General features: G+C 41.4%; 1 protein-coding gene across 1 annotated transcript in view; it reads right to left on the bottom strand.

Annotated features, from left to right (window-relative positions):
- Nucleotides 1-17,411, bottom strand: part of LOC121940303 (WT1 interacting protein) — a 31,785-nt gene that overhangs the window by 11,732 nt on the left and 2,642 nt on the right. Inside the window, exon 2 of the mRNA XM_042483128.1 lies at nucleotides 8,670-8,771. Within this exon, the coding sequence (XP_042339062.1) occupies nucleotides 8,670-8,771 (102 nt within the window). The remainder of the gene's footprint in view (nucleotides 1-8,669; nucleotides 8,772-17,411) is intronic.

Raw genomic sequence — 17,411 nt, 5'->3', positions numbered from 1 at the left:
GAGATGGCAATACATTAACACCCACATAAATGGCTGGAGCAGCCGAGGAATGCTGCCCACACAATAGGTGAGACTTTTAAGACTTTGAGACTGAGGAGCAATTAGCATTTTGGTAGCGTGGAGCAAAGAGAAAAGCAGGATTGAGGAAGAACTCCATGTGAAACAGCTCTTAAGAGACACTGTCCTCTAAATCGAGACTTTGCAGAGGCTAAACTTGCAGGAGCAGCGAGATTTCAGCGAACAGTGCAGCAGCGGGGGCTGCGAGGTGTTGCTGTGTGCTCGTCTGTGGCCTCTGCTCTGGAGTTTGGGGTCTGGAAGGTGAACACAAAGGCCCCAGCGCTGATGACTGTGTGGAGCGCTGCTAGGGGAGCGGGCCGACTGAGCAAACGGGGACATTCTTTCTGCCTGAGGTCACTAGCTGGTCCCATTCAACCCCCCACACCTCTCCAACACCCGCTCTCTGCCCGCTTCCCTCGTCGAGAAAAGGAGGGGGAGGGCTCCATGCCTGCCTCTCTCTCTCCTCTGGCCTTTTGTCACCAGACAGCGCAGCGGAGAGCCCGAACCTCCTCACAGCACTACAAGTGATAGAAGGAGCAGCTCTGTTTACAAGTTACTGCGAGATTTAAGACCTCTTTAACACAAAATGGTACCGATTGTAACACAAACCTAACTGCAGGATGTGAGATCCACATGTTAACCTGATGAACATCAGATCAGAGCCTAATGTCACTATCAAAATACATTGTACTATACTACTATATTTACACATTGTGAAAATGTGTAACGGGCTGAATAACAGAAAATTTTAAATATTGTCAATATATGTAAAATATCAAGTTTTATATTGTGAAAAAAAATCAGTGCTTAAAATAATCACAATTTCTAGAAAAACGACAAAGAAATGCAATGTAAAAGAGAGTAATTTACCCTATAAACAGCAACTCATCCCCCAAATGTTAAATAATGACACCATGACGACTGACTGTCTTCTATCGCTCTGTGCCCAGTGTTACTGTTTTCAGGCTCTGACCTCTGCGCTCCTTAAAGCTGGTTACTTGTGATTTTCGCTCGTCTCGGAATTACAGCTCATTCTGCTAATGCACTCATTTTGAGTAATGGTGTTGCCATGGAAATGAGTGTTGGTCTGGTGAAAGAGGACTGCTGTGTCACAGTTGCAGTAGTATTATTTAGTTTAACTTCCTTGTGGTATAGCAGTTGTGTTGAGCCTGTTCACATGTAAGAAACTGGAACACACCAGCAGTGTTTACTGGTAGCTCTTGAGGGCTGGATGCATTTTTTCTTTTATCCAGTTTAAGTCTAGATCAGACTCTCATGTTGGCACCTGAAGGTACAGGTGTTATAATGATCTTCCATAGTTGATTCACAAAAAACTTGGGACTTGCCTCTCCTGACCAAAGGGCTCCTGGCATCACTTCATCCCAAGCTAATCTCAATCAGATGTTTTAGGATACATATGTACATATGGTTAGTGTTTCATCAAAGTTGGGGTTCAAATCTGTAAAGTAAAGACAGCAGGATTTCTTTATATGCAGCCTGAGATGAAGGTCTACTTGTGCGGCTCTAACCTCTTCTTCTATGGGTTGTCTCACCTGTAACCCAAATGAGGCACCAGAGAAGTGTGAAGTGACACGAAAGGGCCAATCACACCAAGACGCGTCACTAAAAAAAGCATCACAGGCAAAACCATGGTTTCCTCATGTGGCAGCATGCCTGTCAGGTGCTCCTTCCCAGGGTTTCTCTTACCCGCTTTTGAGCGTGCATAAATGTTAAATATTTTCAATTTTTCAGCTCACGGTGTGGAGTCGCACTGCTCCTTAATGTCACTTTTGGCCACACGCACACAGTATGCACACACAGCCCCGCTCCACAGGCGTTCCCAGCTGTTTTTCCAGATGCGCCTCCAAAGCGTTTTTGGAGAGGTTGCGTCTGGCGCGATGTGTCTCCCTGTGATCAGCCCCTAACTGGACAAACTCGTGACTGACACACAGACTGCATCCACAGGACCCGCGTCAAGAGTGTGTAAAAGAGGACAGGATAACCAGATTAATATGTAAGGACACTGAACTGGAGCCACAATATAAAACTCCACTACAATCTCACACAGTGCAGCTGTATCACACCACACATGTTAATTGAAAGTTGTTCCAGCTTCGGTTTTTAAAAAAAAAGTGACAGTGACCCAAATATGAATGATCAAGGCGCCATTTGTCTCACTCCAACAGATGCGACAAAAATAATTAAAAGAAGGACACACAGATGTCAGTCAAGCACAGTTTGCACACACCCACACAGTCTGTAGACAGGGTCTGATCAAGAAAATAAGCGTTTGCCTCTGAAACATTTAAATTTGCCAATACTGCTAAAGAAGTCAGGTCAGCATTTGTCAACTTCCTATTAGTCATATACCCTTTGTGCTTCAACATGTGATAATTGTTCCTCTTTGTGAAGGCTGTCTTCCCGTGTTTCCTCATGGGATGGTTTAAATATTTACAAGAGCGCTCATCCGTCATTAAATCATTCTGCAATTTTAATAACTCTGGATTAAACTGTAATCTCTTGCAAGGCAAAACTGAGCTAAACACAGAGCTGTCCGGCAGACAGGCCCGTTTAAACTCTGTAACTGAACATGGGACACAACACATCCTCCAGTATGACATTTCTGGCACTGCCCGATTGATTTGCAGCAGTGGCTTACACTGGACACTGGCTGATGCCGAAAACATGCAAGTAATCACATTTCCGATTCTGGCTGTGCGATCAGGTTGACTCATCTGACAATAAAGTTGTTCTGTATGCCACACGTGTTGGAGTTTTGATCTCTTCAATCGGGCTGATTTGTCAGAATGTCTAACAGTTTCAGAGCATCCAATCACAGCCCGGACCTGCCTGCATGCACACTCATGGTGGCATGTCAGAGTCGGGTTTTGTGCGAGCCGTGTCCACGGCAAAGCAGCCAAAACATCGTTGAGTGGATGTGTTTTTGTACATCTTTTTCCATGATAGTGGAATCAACATTAGCATTCAAACACATTAGCATTTTATCAGCCCAGTATTTTGTAATCCTTAACTGTGTTATTTTGTCACTGACAATAACTCTGATGAGAGGTTTTGCTCCTGCTAGTGGGGACGCATCACTCCGTCTCTCTGTTCTCTGTCTCTGGCAGACAAACCAGAGCTTTGGCTTGGCTAGGAGGACATGTAACTGTGGTGATTTGCTCACAAAAGGAGCTTCAAACTGATTTTTTATACCATGTCATAGCGAGCCTGTGCAAGCCTGCAGTCTAAACAGGGCTTTGAGTATTTTTGGTAAAAAAACAACAACCGTGGAAGGTACAGGTACAGCGCAGGCAGCGGTAAGCTTATTACCCACCAAAAATGATACAGGTCTCCACTAAAATCAGTAACACATCAGCCTGTTTTGACCCGTTATTGAGCCAGGCAAGATAATAATGAAACCTTATATCATGCTCTAATTACAAGATATTTATGCAGATTTAACCCCAATTTGCCCGATCACAGAGTGCAGGATAGAGGGGTGCTCTGGTGTTTTGGTTTGTGCTAATGTTCAGAGCAGAACTTCTGGTCGGCTTATTTTCACTTTCCAAACTTTCAGACATACTTTCAGACATACTCATACATACGTCACAGCTCATCAACATTTCTACCAATTGTCACCTCTGTTCTGAGTGAACCAAAGTGGACCCACAGTGGACAATGAGAGACAGATCTCAGAGGAGGTGTAGCAGAGTGGGATGTGAGAGAAAAGGCTTTTGTCTCTGTAGCTCAACTGGAAAAACAATTTGTGTGTTTATAATAACTCTAAGTCTGTGTTGAAGGTTACGGTAATGCAGCTTGTGGTACAGACAGATAATTGGTATAATGATGAGGGATACGGTGAGAATGATAGCCGAGTGATATACTGCTATGAGCTCACCGGCAGTCAACTTTTCATGCCAACAAACCAAGACCCGAGGCACTGCGGCTCACTTCAGCCCACACATCGCCGGTAAGAGACAACATAAAGACTTCTAATTGCTTTCTTGTAAAGAGGCACGAGATATTTATCATGATTTATATATATTATATTTTGCGGACGAGAGAGTCTAGTCTACTACTTTTTATTAACAGCGAAAATATTTGCTGCAGCTCAATTCAAGAGTGATGTTATGACGCGGGTTCTTGGTGCAACGTGCCTCACAGCATCCAGTCAGCCTGTTACTCATTGAAAAGAAGAGGAGGAACTCAACTACGGCTACAAGCCCAACCAAACCACATAGGTTAAATCAAGGGTGTCAAAAATACAACGCTGCTGCAGGCTTGTTAGCTGTCGGCTCTCTGACCGCCTGTTAATGAGAACACTTGTTTGCTTCTAACAAGCTACTGACTTGTGTATTATATACATAGAGACTGGCATATCTTGATGAATATATTTCACATCTATACAGAATATTTAAATGTTGAAGATGAACTCTTCAGTAAACAGTCAGAGTATTGCTTTATTCTTATCATTATCCAAGCGTTTCCGATAACACTGCTATTATTCAAGTGCGTGTAAACATACAGTATGACTTCAGGAACAAGAGACAAAGAACTGAACGTTCCCTACTTTTCTGCTTTCTGGTTTTCGCTGCCTGGCAGGTGCAACTGGTGGCGATGAGTGATTTGAGAAATCCAAGCCCCTGAGCTGTCTTCTCCTGCCAGTGCTTTCAGAGGCCGTTTGGATTACTGTAACACAGAGATGACTCATCAGCCTCGCGGCTGACAGTCTGCTCATCCAGCCCCAAACCGTGTTTTATTTATTTTTATTTTTTCTTATCTGGAGACGCCGTGCTTATTTTCAACAACACACTGCCTCGCACCCCACACGCAAATATATATCCACTCCAGTGAAAGTGGATTTCTGTGGTGAAATGTATTCAGTGGCAAAATGAGGAAAGTGCAGCTCCTCCTGCTCCAATTAAAGCCGCAGATGGACACAAATGCCTCGTTTGTTGGCACTTTAATAGCAGTTCTGAGGGGACGAAGTGCTAATCTTTATCATTATGTATAAAATGTACCTCAGCACATGTATTTATTTAACTTTTAGATCACCACAGCTGCCGTACGAGAGAAAAAGAAATTAAGGTGTTTGTGAAAGAGAAGATCCAAACTGAATTAACCCTAAAACTATGTGCATGTGTGTGTGTGTCTGCACATGTATCATGCACTTCTCCGTGCATGAGCAGTTCAATGTGAGAGCATGCCAGGCCTGCCCCCTCTGATAAGCAGGTCTGGTACACTTTGTGACTGTCTGATTGAGGTCCTCCAGGGAAGGCCGGCTGAAGTGGAGGGGGGTAGTTTGCATTCTTGGCCATTTCATGAAAAAAAAAAAAGGGTGCAACCATGGGAGTAAGCCAAGAGGAGGGCTCAATTATGCATGGTTAAACAAAGCCCAAGGCTACCAGCGAGCAATGTCTCAGCAAACTCAGCCCGGCTCTGGAGCTCCAGACTCCAGGAGGACCATACTCAAGAGAAAAAAAGAAAGAAACAGAAAACAAACAGGGACATAAGAACATAGCTCCTGATAAATCACTGGATTGTGTTATGACAAGTGTAGGCACTTTGAAACTCAACTTCTCAGAGGCCTTCAAAACACTGCTAAAAAACAAAACATTCCCATTCACATCAGGTCAAATGATACACTGCGGAGTTTACGTCACCAATAAACCATCTCGAGAAGCGGAGTGACCCGTGAAGCTATCAACGCCGACCTGCGCTGAGCACAGAAAGTGACCTGTTAACTCATCCTGGACGTTATTTCTCCAATAAACACAACAATAACTCTCTCAGGAGCTGTCTGTGGTTTTCATCTCGAAGCAATAAAGTCGCACATAGCAATTTTATGGTGTGATTCCTCCCTCCCAAAAAAGTTATCCAGTCATCCTCTGAGAGTATTTTTAGAGGAAATAATCTCACAAATAAGTGTGTTTGGAAGACCCGTGTCTTTTCTTCATTTCATCACTGAAAGTAGCTTTCTGAGTGAAGCTAATGACTCCTAAATAAACCCTGAATCATAACCAGGACTATTAAAACAGCACTTAAGCAGCTCAGAGGCTGTTTTTCCACAGCAAACCCCACAACTTCAGCAACTGGACACTCAGCATCTGGCCCCTCTTTCTTCACACACACAATAAATCGGAAAGTATGTGGCTTTGGTTACATGTAAATTATAGGCAGTTTCTTCCAGGGCCGGAGGGGGTGGGGTGGAGGATCAGTATCCATGTATAGTACACATATGAATGGAAGCAACCTGGCTAAAAAGCTCTCTCCCGACATCTTCCTCTTGTTTCCCCGGGAAACAGGAGAGGAGGACTGGAGTCGGGTGACAGGGGCGTCCAAAAAAGAAAAACCAAACACACACACACACACACACACACACACACACACACACACACACACACACAATCTATATTGTGAGCTCGGGGAGAGATATAATTACAGTCTTAAAGACCAAATAATGTCAGCATTTGATTTCTTTGTGGCATTATTAGCTTGTTCCTGCCGCACAGAGAACTGAGCTGCCCTGTTATTCCACTGAGCACACACTTCAGGCCTGAGGATCTTTTTTTAAGCAGCAGATGTTTTGATTCCCGACCATAACACACCACCTCTAACAGCAAGCTGGTGATACTAATGATGATTTTTTTCAACAGAGACTGCAGCAGCTGAAATTTAGAGCGAGGTTTGTTTGAAAGAATAAGTGGGGATCGTGGAAGCTGGAATATTAGCATACATTTTTCCCACTTTTTTTTCTGAGAGCAACTGATGCTGCCTTTAAGATGTGGGATGCATCTGAAGCAGAAATATGTTTGAGGCACTAGACTGATTGATTTGAATCACCTGAAGAGCGCTGAAGCAGAAAGTGGCAACTTGTTTGGCTTGGCACCAACTGATTAGCCTGGTTCCAGGTCTCCAATCACCACCCACATCTCAGATTTTCAGTGATTCAAATATGTGCGGTGCGGCTCTCCCCGGTCGGAGAAGAAACTGGCCAATCAGGGCTTTGTAGATGAGATTAAGAAGGAGGCATAAAAAAAATCTTGGGCTTCAACTGAAGAAATAGTGACAGAAAAATGGCCACAAAAACCACAATGAGCGGGGTAAGACTGACACGACTATACAGGCTTATGTCAGGGATACTTTGCTGGTTTTCAACCAGCTTTGTATCAAAACAATGTTGGTAGCATGCATAGATGCACTGTGGTAAACCTCCTTCCATCTAACCAGTGGCTAAATATTCCTCTCTCCATCAATTTCACCCGCTTTTGGGGCTGTTGCTAAAACTACAGGCTTTACTTTTGCATTTTTGTATTGCCCACCAACCCTGCCGCCACCACCACGGACTCAAAGAGAATACAGCTGGTTAAAGACACACCCACTTCTCTCAATCCTGGACCAAAATACTATGAAACAGTAAAACTAAGCAACACTGATCAAATATAAATCAAGATTATGTTACTGCTCTGCCATTTCTCTCCTAAAATGTTCTCAGACACTTATTTTAGTGCCCAGTTTCACCATAATGGTGAGAGTTTGTGAACAGGAAGTGAGCATCACACTGCTTCCTGCACAAAGATCAAACGGTAAAACTAAGCAGCGCTGTTATATACAAAAACAGATTCTGTTACAGCATACCATAATTCTCGCCTCACATATTTTCAGAAACATGTTTTGGCTAACTCAAATAACTAACTGTTTAACTGAAATACGAGATTAGGCCGGCCGCCATTGTGTCAAACGGACAAGGTTGCATTACATCACCCACCAGTGGGAGCGTTCGCTGCATTGTGGTAGTTGTAGGTTTTCTACCCTTTGTTCAAAAGCAAATGCCACAGTCCTTTTTCTCAGTTTTCTTTGGTCATGTGGCACCAATATCAAAAGTATTTGCATCTTTCCACTGCAGAGACAACCTAGTTTTTTATAGCGGGAAAATACTTCTTTAAATCAACATATTCCCTAACTTTTATGAATATCTGGTAATGGCGATAGTAACCCAGCTTCCGTGTAATCTGTTTTCAATCTGTAGGTGGGGAACAGGAGAGCTGCACTGATTTGCATGGAGGGAGAGATGTGAGGCAAGGATACTGTGTGAGATGAAACAGGCAGGTACATGCCAGCGATCTACAATCAACAAGTTAGTTATTGTAGTTTGGCCTGACAATTTGGCCCGCTTGTCAACAGCTCATGAAGACAGTTAAGGTACTTTAAAACACTCAGTGCCCGATTGTTGCAATTTGCGTCAAAGCTCCATCTCTGTCAAATCTAACAACACAAATATGAACCTTTTTTTAGATCCAGTGTGACTTAAACTTCATCCATCCCAAATGAACATCCATAAATCCACGTCCATTATTAAATCCAAGTCATTAAGAAAAGACACTCCTTAACTCCAGAACTTGCCTGAGAAACATCACATTTTTTTTATTTTCTTCCAAAAAAAAAGTAATTAGTGATAGTCATCCATAGGTAGGGGGGGGGGGATCTTATGGGGGTCCCTGGGCTAGGCTCACATACTGGATGCATTGAGGTAAGTTAACATCCACATTTGCAAGCCTGCTTTTATGACCCTGTGTATATAATTACTTTGCTAAAATGCGAGTTTGACTTACCGCAGGAGCAGCAGGTGAAGCAGTTTGTGTGATACAGGTTCCCCATGGCCTGGCAGGCTTGACTAGCTCCATACACACCTTTCCCACATTTGACACAGATACCTGTTGGAGACACATGGTCAGTTAGTCGATGTCGTGTATCCTGACTGACTGAGCACACTTTGTATGCAGCAGCAGAATAGGAGCATTTTTACAGACAGCATGGAGAGAAACTCTCCTGGTGAATCATTGAAAACACTTTGTGTTAATGAGATTTTAACATTGTCAAAATTGCGCATCATTCTTTCGCCTCAAGGCAAAATGTTGTGTGAACACTGATTTACCTCTGCTTTGTAGGTAACGTTAAACTAAAGATTAGGTGGATGCTGAACTAGCTTGCTCAGTTCAATTAAGATATTGTTTGCATTAGAATCAGATAATTACTGGACATGCTGCCAGCTTTTTTTGGAGCTTTGGTGGAAAGCTGATTAAAAAAAAGGGATTCTGCCAAACAATGTGTGCAACAGTCAAAAAAAAAAAAGATAAACCTTTTGAAAATGCCACCACTGCTACATTTCCAGAGGCTCTGGAGCTTTTGACGGCTTTTGAAGACCAACATCACAATAAAATTCTGAGATGTCAAAGCATGTCAAGCTCTGGAAGCACACAGAGCCAAACACAAAACATTAAAGAGACTCTGACAGAAGCACAGCTGTGCTTTCAACTGAGGCCTAAAGACGAGAGAGCATTCCAAATTTCAGTTTGTGGGTACTAATTCACGAGTCATATTTCTCAAAATGATTTGTATTCCAGTCGCATGAGCCAAACCGAAACTTCTGTCATTTCTATCTATTACATCACACCGTTTGAAGGCACACTACTGATGATTATTTCAAAATGTGCCGACGGGAAATGCAGTGGATGTGAGAGGATTGTCAGAGAGGGCAGGTCAGAAACAGGGTGTGCCTACTTGCTTCTCATCATTACCTGGGAGAAGCTGATTGAACATGTAGGAGCATTAATGTGCTGCCACACAATCATACCTGAGTAAGAAACATTTGCTCTCTGAAATTGACTTTTAAGGGTATCTTTGTCATTGCTTAGATTTTTATTGAGCAGAAGTACAAAACATCTGCAACGTATAGAAATTAACATTCACCTTAAACAACAATAAGACTCTGTTTTAGATGTTTTATACATTAGGAAAGTGCCGTTTTCCTTATTCTATTAGCCTATATTTTAGGTTGTTAACATGTTTTTAGAAATACTGAGATTATGAGTCCTGACTCTCTTATTAAAAAAAAAAAAAAAATCATAAAGTGCCCAAAAACTCCAGTTTAGATATTTCTCTATGCAAGACAGGTTAAGCCTAACAGCTGGCCACAAGCAACCTTAAGATACTGATATTTGGTTGAACCTAGGTTGTGACATTGGGTGACCAAAATTCAATGTCAAGATGACTTCTAATGCTATGACAATTTCACACTGAATACTGGTGACAGATGACGTTGATATCAAAGCCCAATGTCCAAACCTTTGTAAAGCTGTGTCCACAAAGTGTGAAATTCTAATGTCGTTAAAGTTAAAATATCGTAAACCTGATTTTCATTCTAACAAAAATGTAAGAATCCAACGTCTTTCTGACGTCATACTCAAGTGACTCATATCCAGATTGATTTTAAAAAGTCTGGACAACAAAAAAAAACATGAAAGACACTTTTGCAAATCAGATTTAAACCACATTTGGAATTAGTTTCAATGACTACTCTTATTTGAGTGCTTTAATCAATTACAAGGTCTTGCCTTTTTACTTGTGTGTTTTGTGTGTGTGTGTGTGTGTGTGTTAGGGCGGGAAAAATGGAATTGAGAAGACAGATTTTTAGCGCCTTTTAACAACTCGCCATGCATCATTTGTTAGTAATTCTAGAATTTAGTTTTATAATTTTATTTTTGGATTGTAACCAGCGCAGGTAGAAAACGACAAACTTTCCAGGGGTACATGAGTCCTACACATAAGCCTGAACAACTCACCGACAAAGACTATGATGACCTTTGGTGAAGAAATGAGATGGGGGGGAAACAGTGGCTTAAAACTATTTGGATGCGGCAGCAGACTAACGATCTCCAAACTCTCACGCACAAGACGACCTCCACTGGGGTCACATTCCTCAGGGAGTGCAGGGTCAGAGCCTGGGTGGGGTGAGTCCAGGGTCACAGTGCCTACAGGACACAAGATCCCAACAGGGAGCTGCACACCACCCCTCCTCCTCCCACAGACAAATTATTACACTGATTTATCTTTGAAAAAAGCACACATTGCGGGACGGATCCAGAGCCAGGACACGCTCTCTGTGACATAATCGGAGAATTCCCTGGCTATCTGAGGCAATAATTTCTCTTTCATAACAGCTCCAGTGCAGTCTGTGACATTGTAAGAAACAGATAAAGGACAAGCATACAAGAAAAGCGCCGAAAGGTCACGTGCATGTTTTCCCATTACACCTGAAGTGTTTGCACGAGTGAATTAATCGGAATCAAAGTCAAATATTGGCATTTCCTGGTGTAAGCTGAACTCGTGACTTCACTCAGACACTCAACAAAGATAACTAAACACAACGGGGCGACAAGAATAAATGAGCAAACTTTAAATTAGCTTAACTGGTTGAACAATTTCTCCAAAATAAAAGTCTATGATGCCAAACAAAATGATAGAAAATACAGGAACCTCTGTGTTTTTACCTCCATGCATTCCCTGTACAAAACTAGAAATCTATTCACAGATGCATTGATAAATACATGGGATTTATTAGCCCACAGCCAAAGAAGCATTCAACCAATCTGCCATTAAAGCAGACAGACAGCTCACCTCAGTTAATGATGAATCATCATTACTTTTGTTTATCATTTCTTTGAAATTATACACATTCCTGATTTGAATCCTGTGTCTAGTTTCAGCATAAATTTCTTATTCATCAGTGCAGCTTAAAGGAACTTAAGGCTACTCTGTACACACAATATCTCTTTATAGACTCAAGGAGACCATGACTGTAAATAAAAATGCCCTCTTGCAGCCTTTTAATTAGGAAATCATCCACATACTGAACACTTCAACTCACTAAATGACACACGCTGCATTTTAGTCAGACAGAATTTACCAAATGTTAATTAGGCATTTCTTTTCTTTATGATAGGGCTGTGCAGTATGGATGATATCATTATATTTTTTACCCAATACCTCATTGACAATATTGCAGTAATACTGTAGGGTTGACTGTTGGTGCTTTTCCAAAACATTTACACAATGAGAATTTTTCAAACTCATCATCAGTGATGTAGATGTAATAACTAGATGGTGGGAATCACCAGAGGCCCCCTGATACAATATTATCACGATACCGAAGTCATGATACAATATTATAGCAATTTTAAATGTTTTGCAATATGTTGAGTAATGCAATAACATATATAGCCATATCCTTTTTCAACTGCAAGTTAAGGAAAAACTTTGTCAAAGTGTGTTTTTCAGTGTGTTTGCCGTCACTTCAATCATTTTTATTGCAGCAAAATGTTTCTAGTGGACTGAAAAATCAATTGATTTTATTATTCTAGTGGGCTACGAAATGTTTAATATTACAATAAAAATAATTAAATAATCAAAAAAAAAACACACATACCCAAACAATGACTAATTAGTCAAAAAAATTAAATAATAGCATGAGAATAGAACAGTCTGGTAAGTTCAGAAAATTATCTCACTTCACTGTAAATGCAGCCTTTAAAACCAGGAAAATACAACAACTACGATTTTAAAATACCCTAAATCAAAGACAACATCTAGACTCATATTGCCCAGACAAACTCTATGCTTTATATATTATATATAATTTAATATTTCCTCTTGACTTCTGCAGCAGCATAATTTGTTCTGCACTGCATGAAACACAAGAGCTCTATCACAGTCATTCCTCTCTTTCCCCACAATCACTGGACTACTTAAAACACAGTCCATTTATAATTAGCTGTTACTGTGGTATTTGGTCAGTTTTATTTCTGCTCTTTCTATTGTTTCTCATTCTATTCTTATTTGATTATATTTGTCTTTTCCTTTGATGATCACATTCTGCCATTGTAATGACCTAATTTCATCCCATCTCCTATCTCCTATCCTATCAAGATTACCATCTTTTTTTTTTGAGCTGGTGAGTGAAGCAAATCTAGCAGTTACTTGCATATTTTACCAGCATTTGGCTCATGGCAGACTTCCATCTCAACAGAATCAACTAGTTTAGTGATCCCTTTCTCTGTGTTCATACAAAGCGTTCCTTTTCTGTTACTGCACAAGGACAGCAGACCTTTACTGCTTTTTTTACAACAAGATTGGATGACAATGACAACCTTCTTTACTGTAGTACTCAACAGATTATGTGTGTTACCAGTAATTGCACGTGGGTTGGGAGAAACAGTCTTTTTATGACTAATCCTAACTCAGATTACAGTGTGTGATGTGAGTGTTAGTCACTGCTATGATCTTTGCGTATCTTGTTCTCTGCGGTGTGTATTGTTATCCTGCTGCCTGTTGCACTCGTACACTAACAACACAGTGAAGCCTTGACACAAAGGTTGCTTCCATGGACCAAACAGGTATAACTGACCCCTTTACACATCTGTCCAGAGATAGCAGATGTGTGTTCATTAACTCCTAAACCTTGTGTGTCTTCTCTTTTGCACAAAGAGCTTCATGATGAGAGCAGTTTCAAAAGATTATATTTTTTCTTGCCAAAAGAATTAATCCATAGCTAACGCAATTACAGACACGATTCTTCGGCTTTGATTCTCTCTAACCCATTGGCTAAACTTAAAGAAAAAATTATTTATTTATAAAGCAATATTGATTTAGCTTTTATTCTCTCTGGCTGCAACTATACTGCAGTTTCTTAAAAACTATATAACATGTTGGCAAAACACAAATGTCAACATGGGAAGGTTTTTTAGTCATGATAAAAATCAATGAAAATATACAAACATCAGTCATAAGAAGCAGCATGAGAGTTTTTGATTTCCACACAAATGCTACAAATCCCAAATTGTCTGATGAGTAAGGATGTGGTTATCGTTTTACAGGGCAACGGGGAAATTTCTGAAGCACTCTTGTTTTTCGCTTAAAACAGGATGCTGAATCCCTCATGTGCCCATTTCATAATATGTTCATGTGGCAAGGACAGGATGTTGTGCATTCGCTGGGGTTAAAAATAAAACGGCATCGCTCCATGCACACACATCCCAGAACTTTGGAGCTAAACACTGTTGTTAAGATCATGCCATGATGTTTTTCAAAAACAGCAGCTGCACGCTGCTAAATGTGGGCGTGTTATTTTGCTTGAAGTCAGACTGATGAGTCTGATTAAATAAGAGCAGGAGATGAGTGCAGTATGTGCACAAACAATATAAATATCATTATATTTCTGAAAGACAAACATCAGGAAAATGTCATGTGAAAGAGTAAGCAAAAAAATAAATAAATAAATTCCTGATGTAATGATGACATAGCATGTGATTATATGATGCGATTGGACTATAATAATAAAAATCATTTATTTGAGTAAGTGTTTTACTTGACTTTGTATTCTACCATCACTGAAAAACACACACAACTTGCTGCGGGTGGTAAGAATGCCCGCACAGCCTCATTCATGAAACTTTTAACGACAAGTCGGTGTGACTCTGACGTCTTACAGCACTACATTAAACCGATCTCCCAAGATATCAGCTGGTTACATGAGAAGTGTCAATCAAGACATGTGAAAGCTAAAATCTATAGAGAAATTAATTGCAGATTTGTACTTTGTGGAACCAAATACTTTAAAACCTCTGCACGTCTTACAGGAGTGCTTTAGTTACTGCACACGGTGCAGGTTCATGTAGCTTCACAGTACATAATAATCAAGGTCCTGTATTATAAATCACAATACGCTCAGCGTGCACAACTTGGCATTAACACCATCATGACTGTGAAACCTCACTGTGGCCACACATTGTAATAAAAACAACAAATCAGAGTCAAGCATCCAAAGATTAAAGCTTCAGACAACTAAACGACAACTGGTGCTTCCCTGGTGCTTCAAGAAGGGAATACCACCTAAATGAAGAATTCCAATGTTATTACCATGTTCAAGGAAACGTCGGTCTTTGTGAATATGAGTTCACCTCTCTCTCAAGGTCAGAAATCAGAAAGTAAGTCTAAAACTTGTGATATCATCAGGTGTAAAGTCTGTAGCTGCTGCTATGATGTCACAAATTTTAGTTTCAACACCTTACTTGTTTTGGATTTGGGAGAAAATTGTTCATGTGAACTAATACTTTTAGACTGTCTTCAACCACAGAAATAACATAAAGGATATATTGTGGCTTTTGGTGTATTCTAGAGCTGGTATTTGATTTGATTTGTTTAACACTGTTGACTAAAAAAATGTAACTTCTTCTGCTATGTAGAACAATGCAGCATTTTACCTTCAAATTTGCAATAAGGAACAGTGAAAAAAAGGGGAAGCAGACAACCTTTATGGCATCAAAGCCTGGAAATGCGGCATCATACCAGGAGAAAGGTCTTCACTTGTAATTTGAGATCATTTGACACATCAGAGGATCGTGTAGGCTTAAAACTTCAAGTACGACTTCAAAAAAACATCTAATCTTGTGTCAGCTGCAATTTGTGTCTGCAAATCGCATATACAGAGTACAAGTCAGTGTGTGTGTGTGTGTGTGTGTGTGTGTGTGTGTGTGTGTGTGTCAGGCATGTGCATGACTACTGCCATTATAATTCTGGGCAGGTGATCAGACTTGACCCCCACCAACTATGTCTGGCCCGCCAGCCAAGATCGTGTGCCAAGTGTCTGGTGTTGCCCGACTCCCCACTGGCTGGTTAATGAAGGGCTTCGCGGGGGAGTCAGGCATGTGCATGACTACTGCCTGGAGAGGGGGGGGGGGGGGGGGGGTGAGGGGTGGGGTGGGGGGCCTCCCTCTGCTGCCTCAATTGCAGGCCTGTATCAGGCCGCTGTTGATTCACAGCTCCTTCGCCACCACAACAAACACAGGCCACACAAGGGCCGGCCAGTGTGGGACACTGGCAGGCAGTTCTGACCCCCCCACCAACATAAAAAAAAAAAGCCCCGGCGACGATCAATTTCTCCACTGTCGCTACGGAAACAGAGCTGTCTCTATTGGGCTTGGAGTGAGGAGCGTCTGACTGCATTCTTCTCTCCCTCCTTTTCCTTTCGCTCTTCTTACGCCATTATCTCTCCTGGTCGTCTCCCTCACTGTCTTCCTCCCATCTCCCGTCCTCCTGCTCTCACCTGCTTCTCTGGTACAAATCCACAGCTGTCTCCGCCTCACTCTGAGCAAGTGCACTGGCTATAAAACAAGCCACTGTTCTCTGGCTGCAGCCATTTGTCTGGCTGCTAATTCAAAGGTAGACAGCAACTTCCTCAGCAGGCTCTCTGTGCCTGTGTTTCTGCTGGCGAACAAAGCGCATCTGGTCTCACAGTCCCTAAGCACAAAAAATGCGCCACAATGTTCAGTTCTTGAAATCAGCCAAAACCCAAATCTCTGACCACAATATATCCTCTGGAGGATGGCTGCGTTTTCAACAAATCCAGACCACACTGCTCTGAATGACCGAAGGCTGTCTGCTCTGGCAGAACAGAAGGTCCCATTCAGCGAGGTGCAGTGCTGTGCAAATGTTAGCTCTGCCAAGACAGAAATTAGTATTGCCCTGCAATGCCACTCTTATCTGCCACAGTGAGACCAGTCAGTGGTAATGTAGCATTAGCAGGTTGCAAACAGACTTTGAAAAGATGACAAACCTTTAAATAACCCTGAAGTTCCTGCACAGAAAAATTCCAGAAAAAAACACTCCTAACTGTGCCACTGAATTTCAATTTCAGCTGCCACTTATCCTTGTTGCAATACAAAGGAAGTTTCACGCTACTAGTACTATTACATGTTTGTTCAATTGTTGCCATGGATAATTCCTTCAATGCAACAAACCGATTAATGGAAAAAGTTACTCTTGTCAGCTGAAAATCTTAACTTTGGACCACTGTTTTGATTTTTCAAACTTGCAAGAACCAAAATCTACATCTGTTTTTACAAAAGCAACACTGCAGGGACCTGACAGATACATGTGGGGGCTGAAGTGTGCAAGGACAGTGTGGGAGAAGAAGTCAGGGTCAGAGCATCAGCGCTTTAGCAACCGAGGAGAGACTTTATGGCTGAGAAAAACACATTGATTTGAATGATCTGGAGCTGAACTGCAGTGACCAAATTATTTTATGTAATTCAGGCAACCACAAGTCACAAGAAAAGCCAGTCAGACTCTGGATCAAATGGTTACTGAGACACCCATATCCCTAAATCACATATTAGTTGATGCAAGACATGTACAATACATTATTAAAATGCTCCATGTACCTTTTTTTCTCTCACCTCTCAGGTGCACATGGGGCCACAGAACCAAACCCTCATCCTTTAAAAAATACAGTATTGATAAGTGGAGGCTTGTTTTCTAAATAATAAATATTGGGTCAAAGTGAGCTATGTAAAAATCCCAGTTGGTTGCATGTTCTGATATTTTTTTTACCAATCTTATCTACTTGCATGCAGGCCTGCTGTCAAGGGGGGTGATATGGTACAAATGACCTCATGCCCAAGGTCAGTTATTAAATAATAATAATAATAAATTTGATGAAGCACCAGGTGTGAAGGGCG

This window comes from Plectropomus leopardus, chromosome 1 (assembly GCF_008729295.1).
Source record: "Plectropomus leopardus isolate mb chromosome 1, YSFRI_Pleo_2.0, whole genome shotgun sequence".
Taxonomy (NCBI): domain Eukaryota; kingdom Metazoa; phylum Chordata; class Actinopteri; order Perciformes; family Serranidae; genus Plectropomus; species Plectropomus leopardus.
The sequence above is the reverse complement of the archived record's forward strand: the minus strand, read 5'-3'. Positions and strand labels throughout refer to the sequence as shown.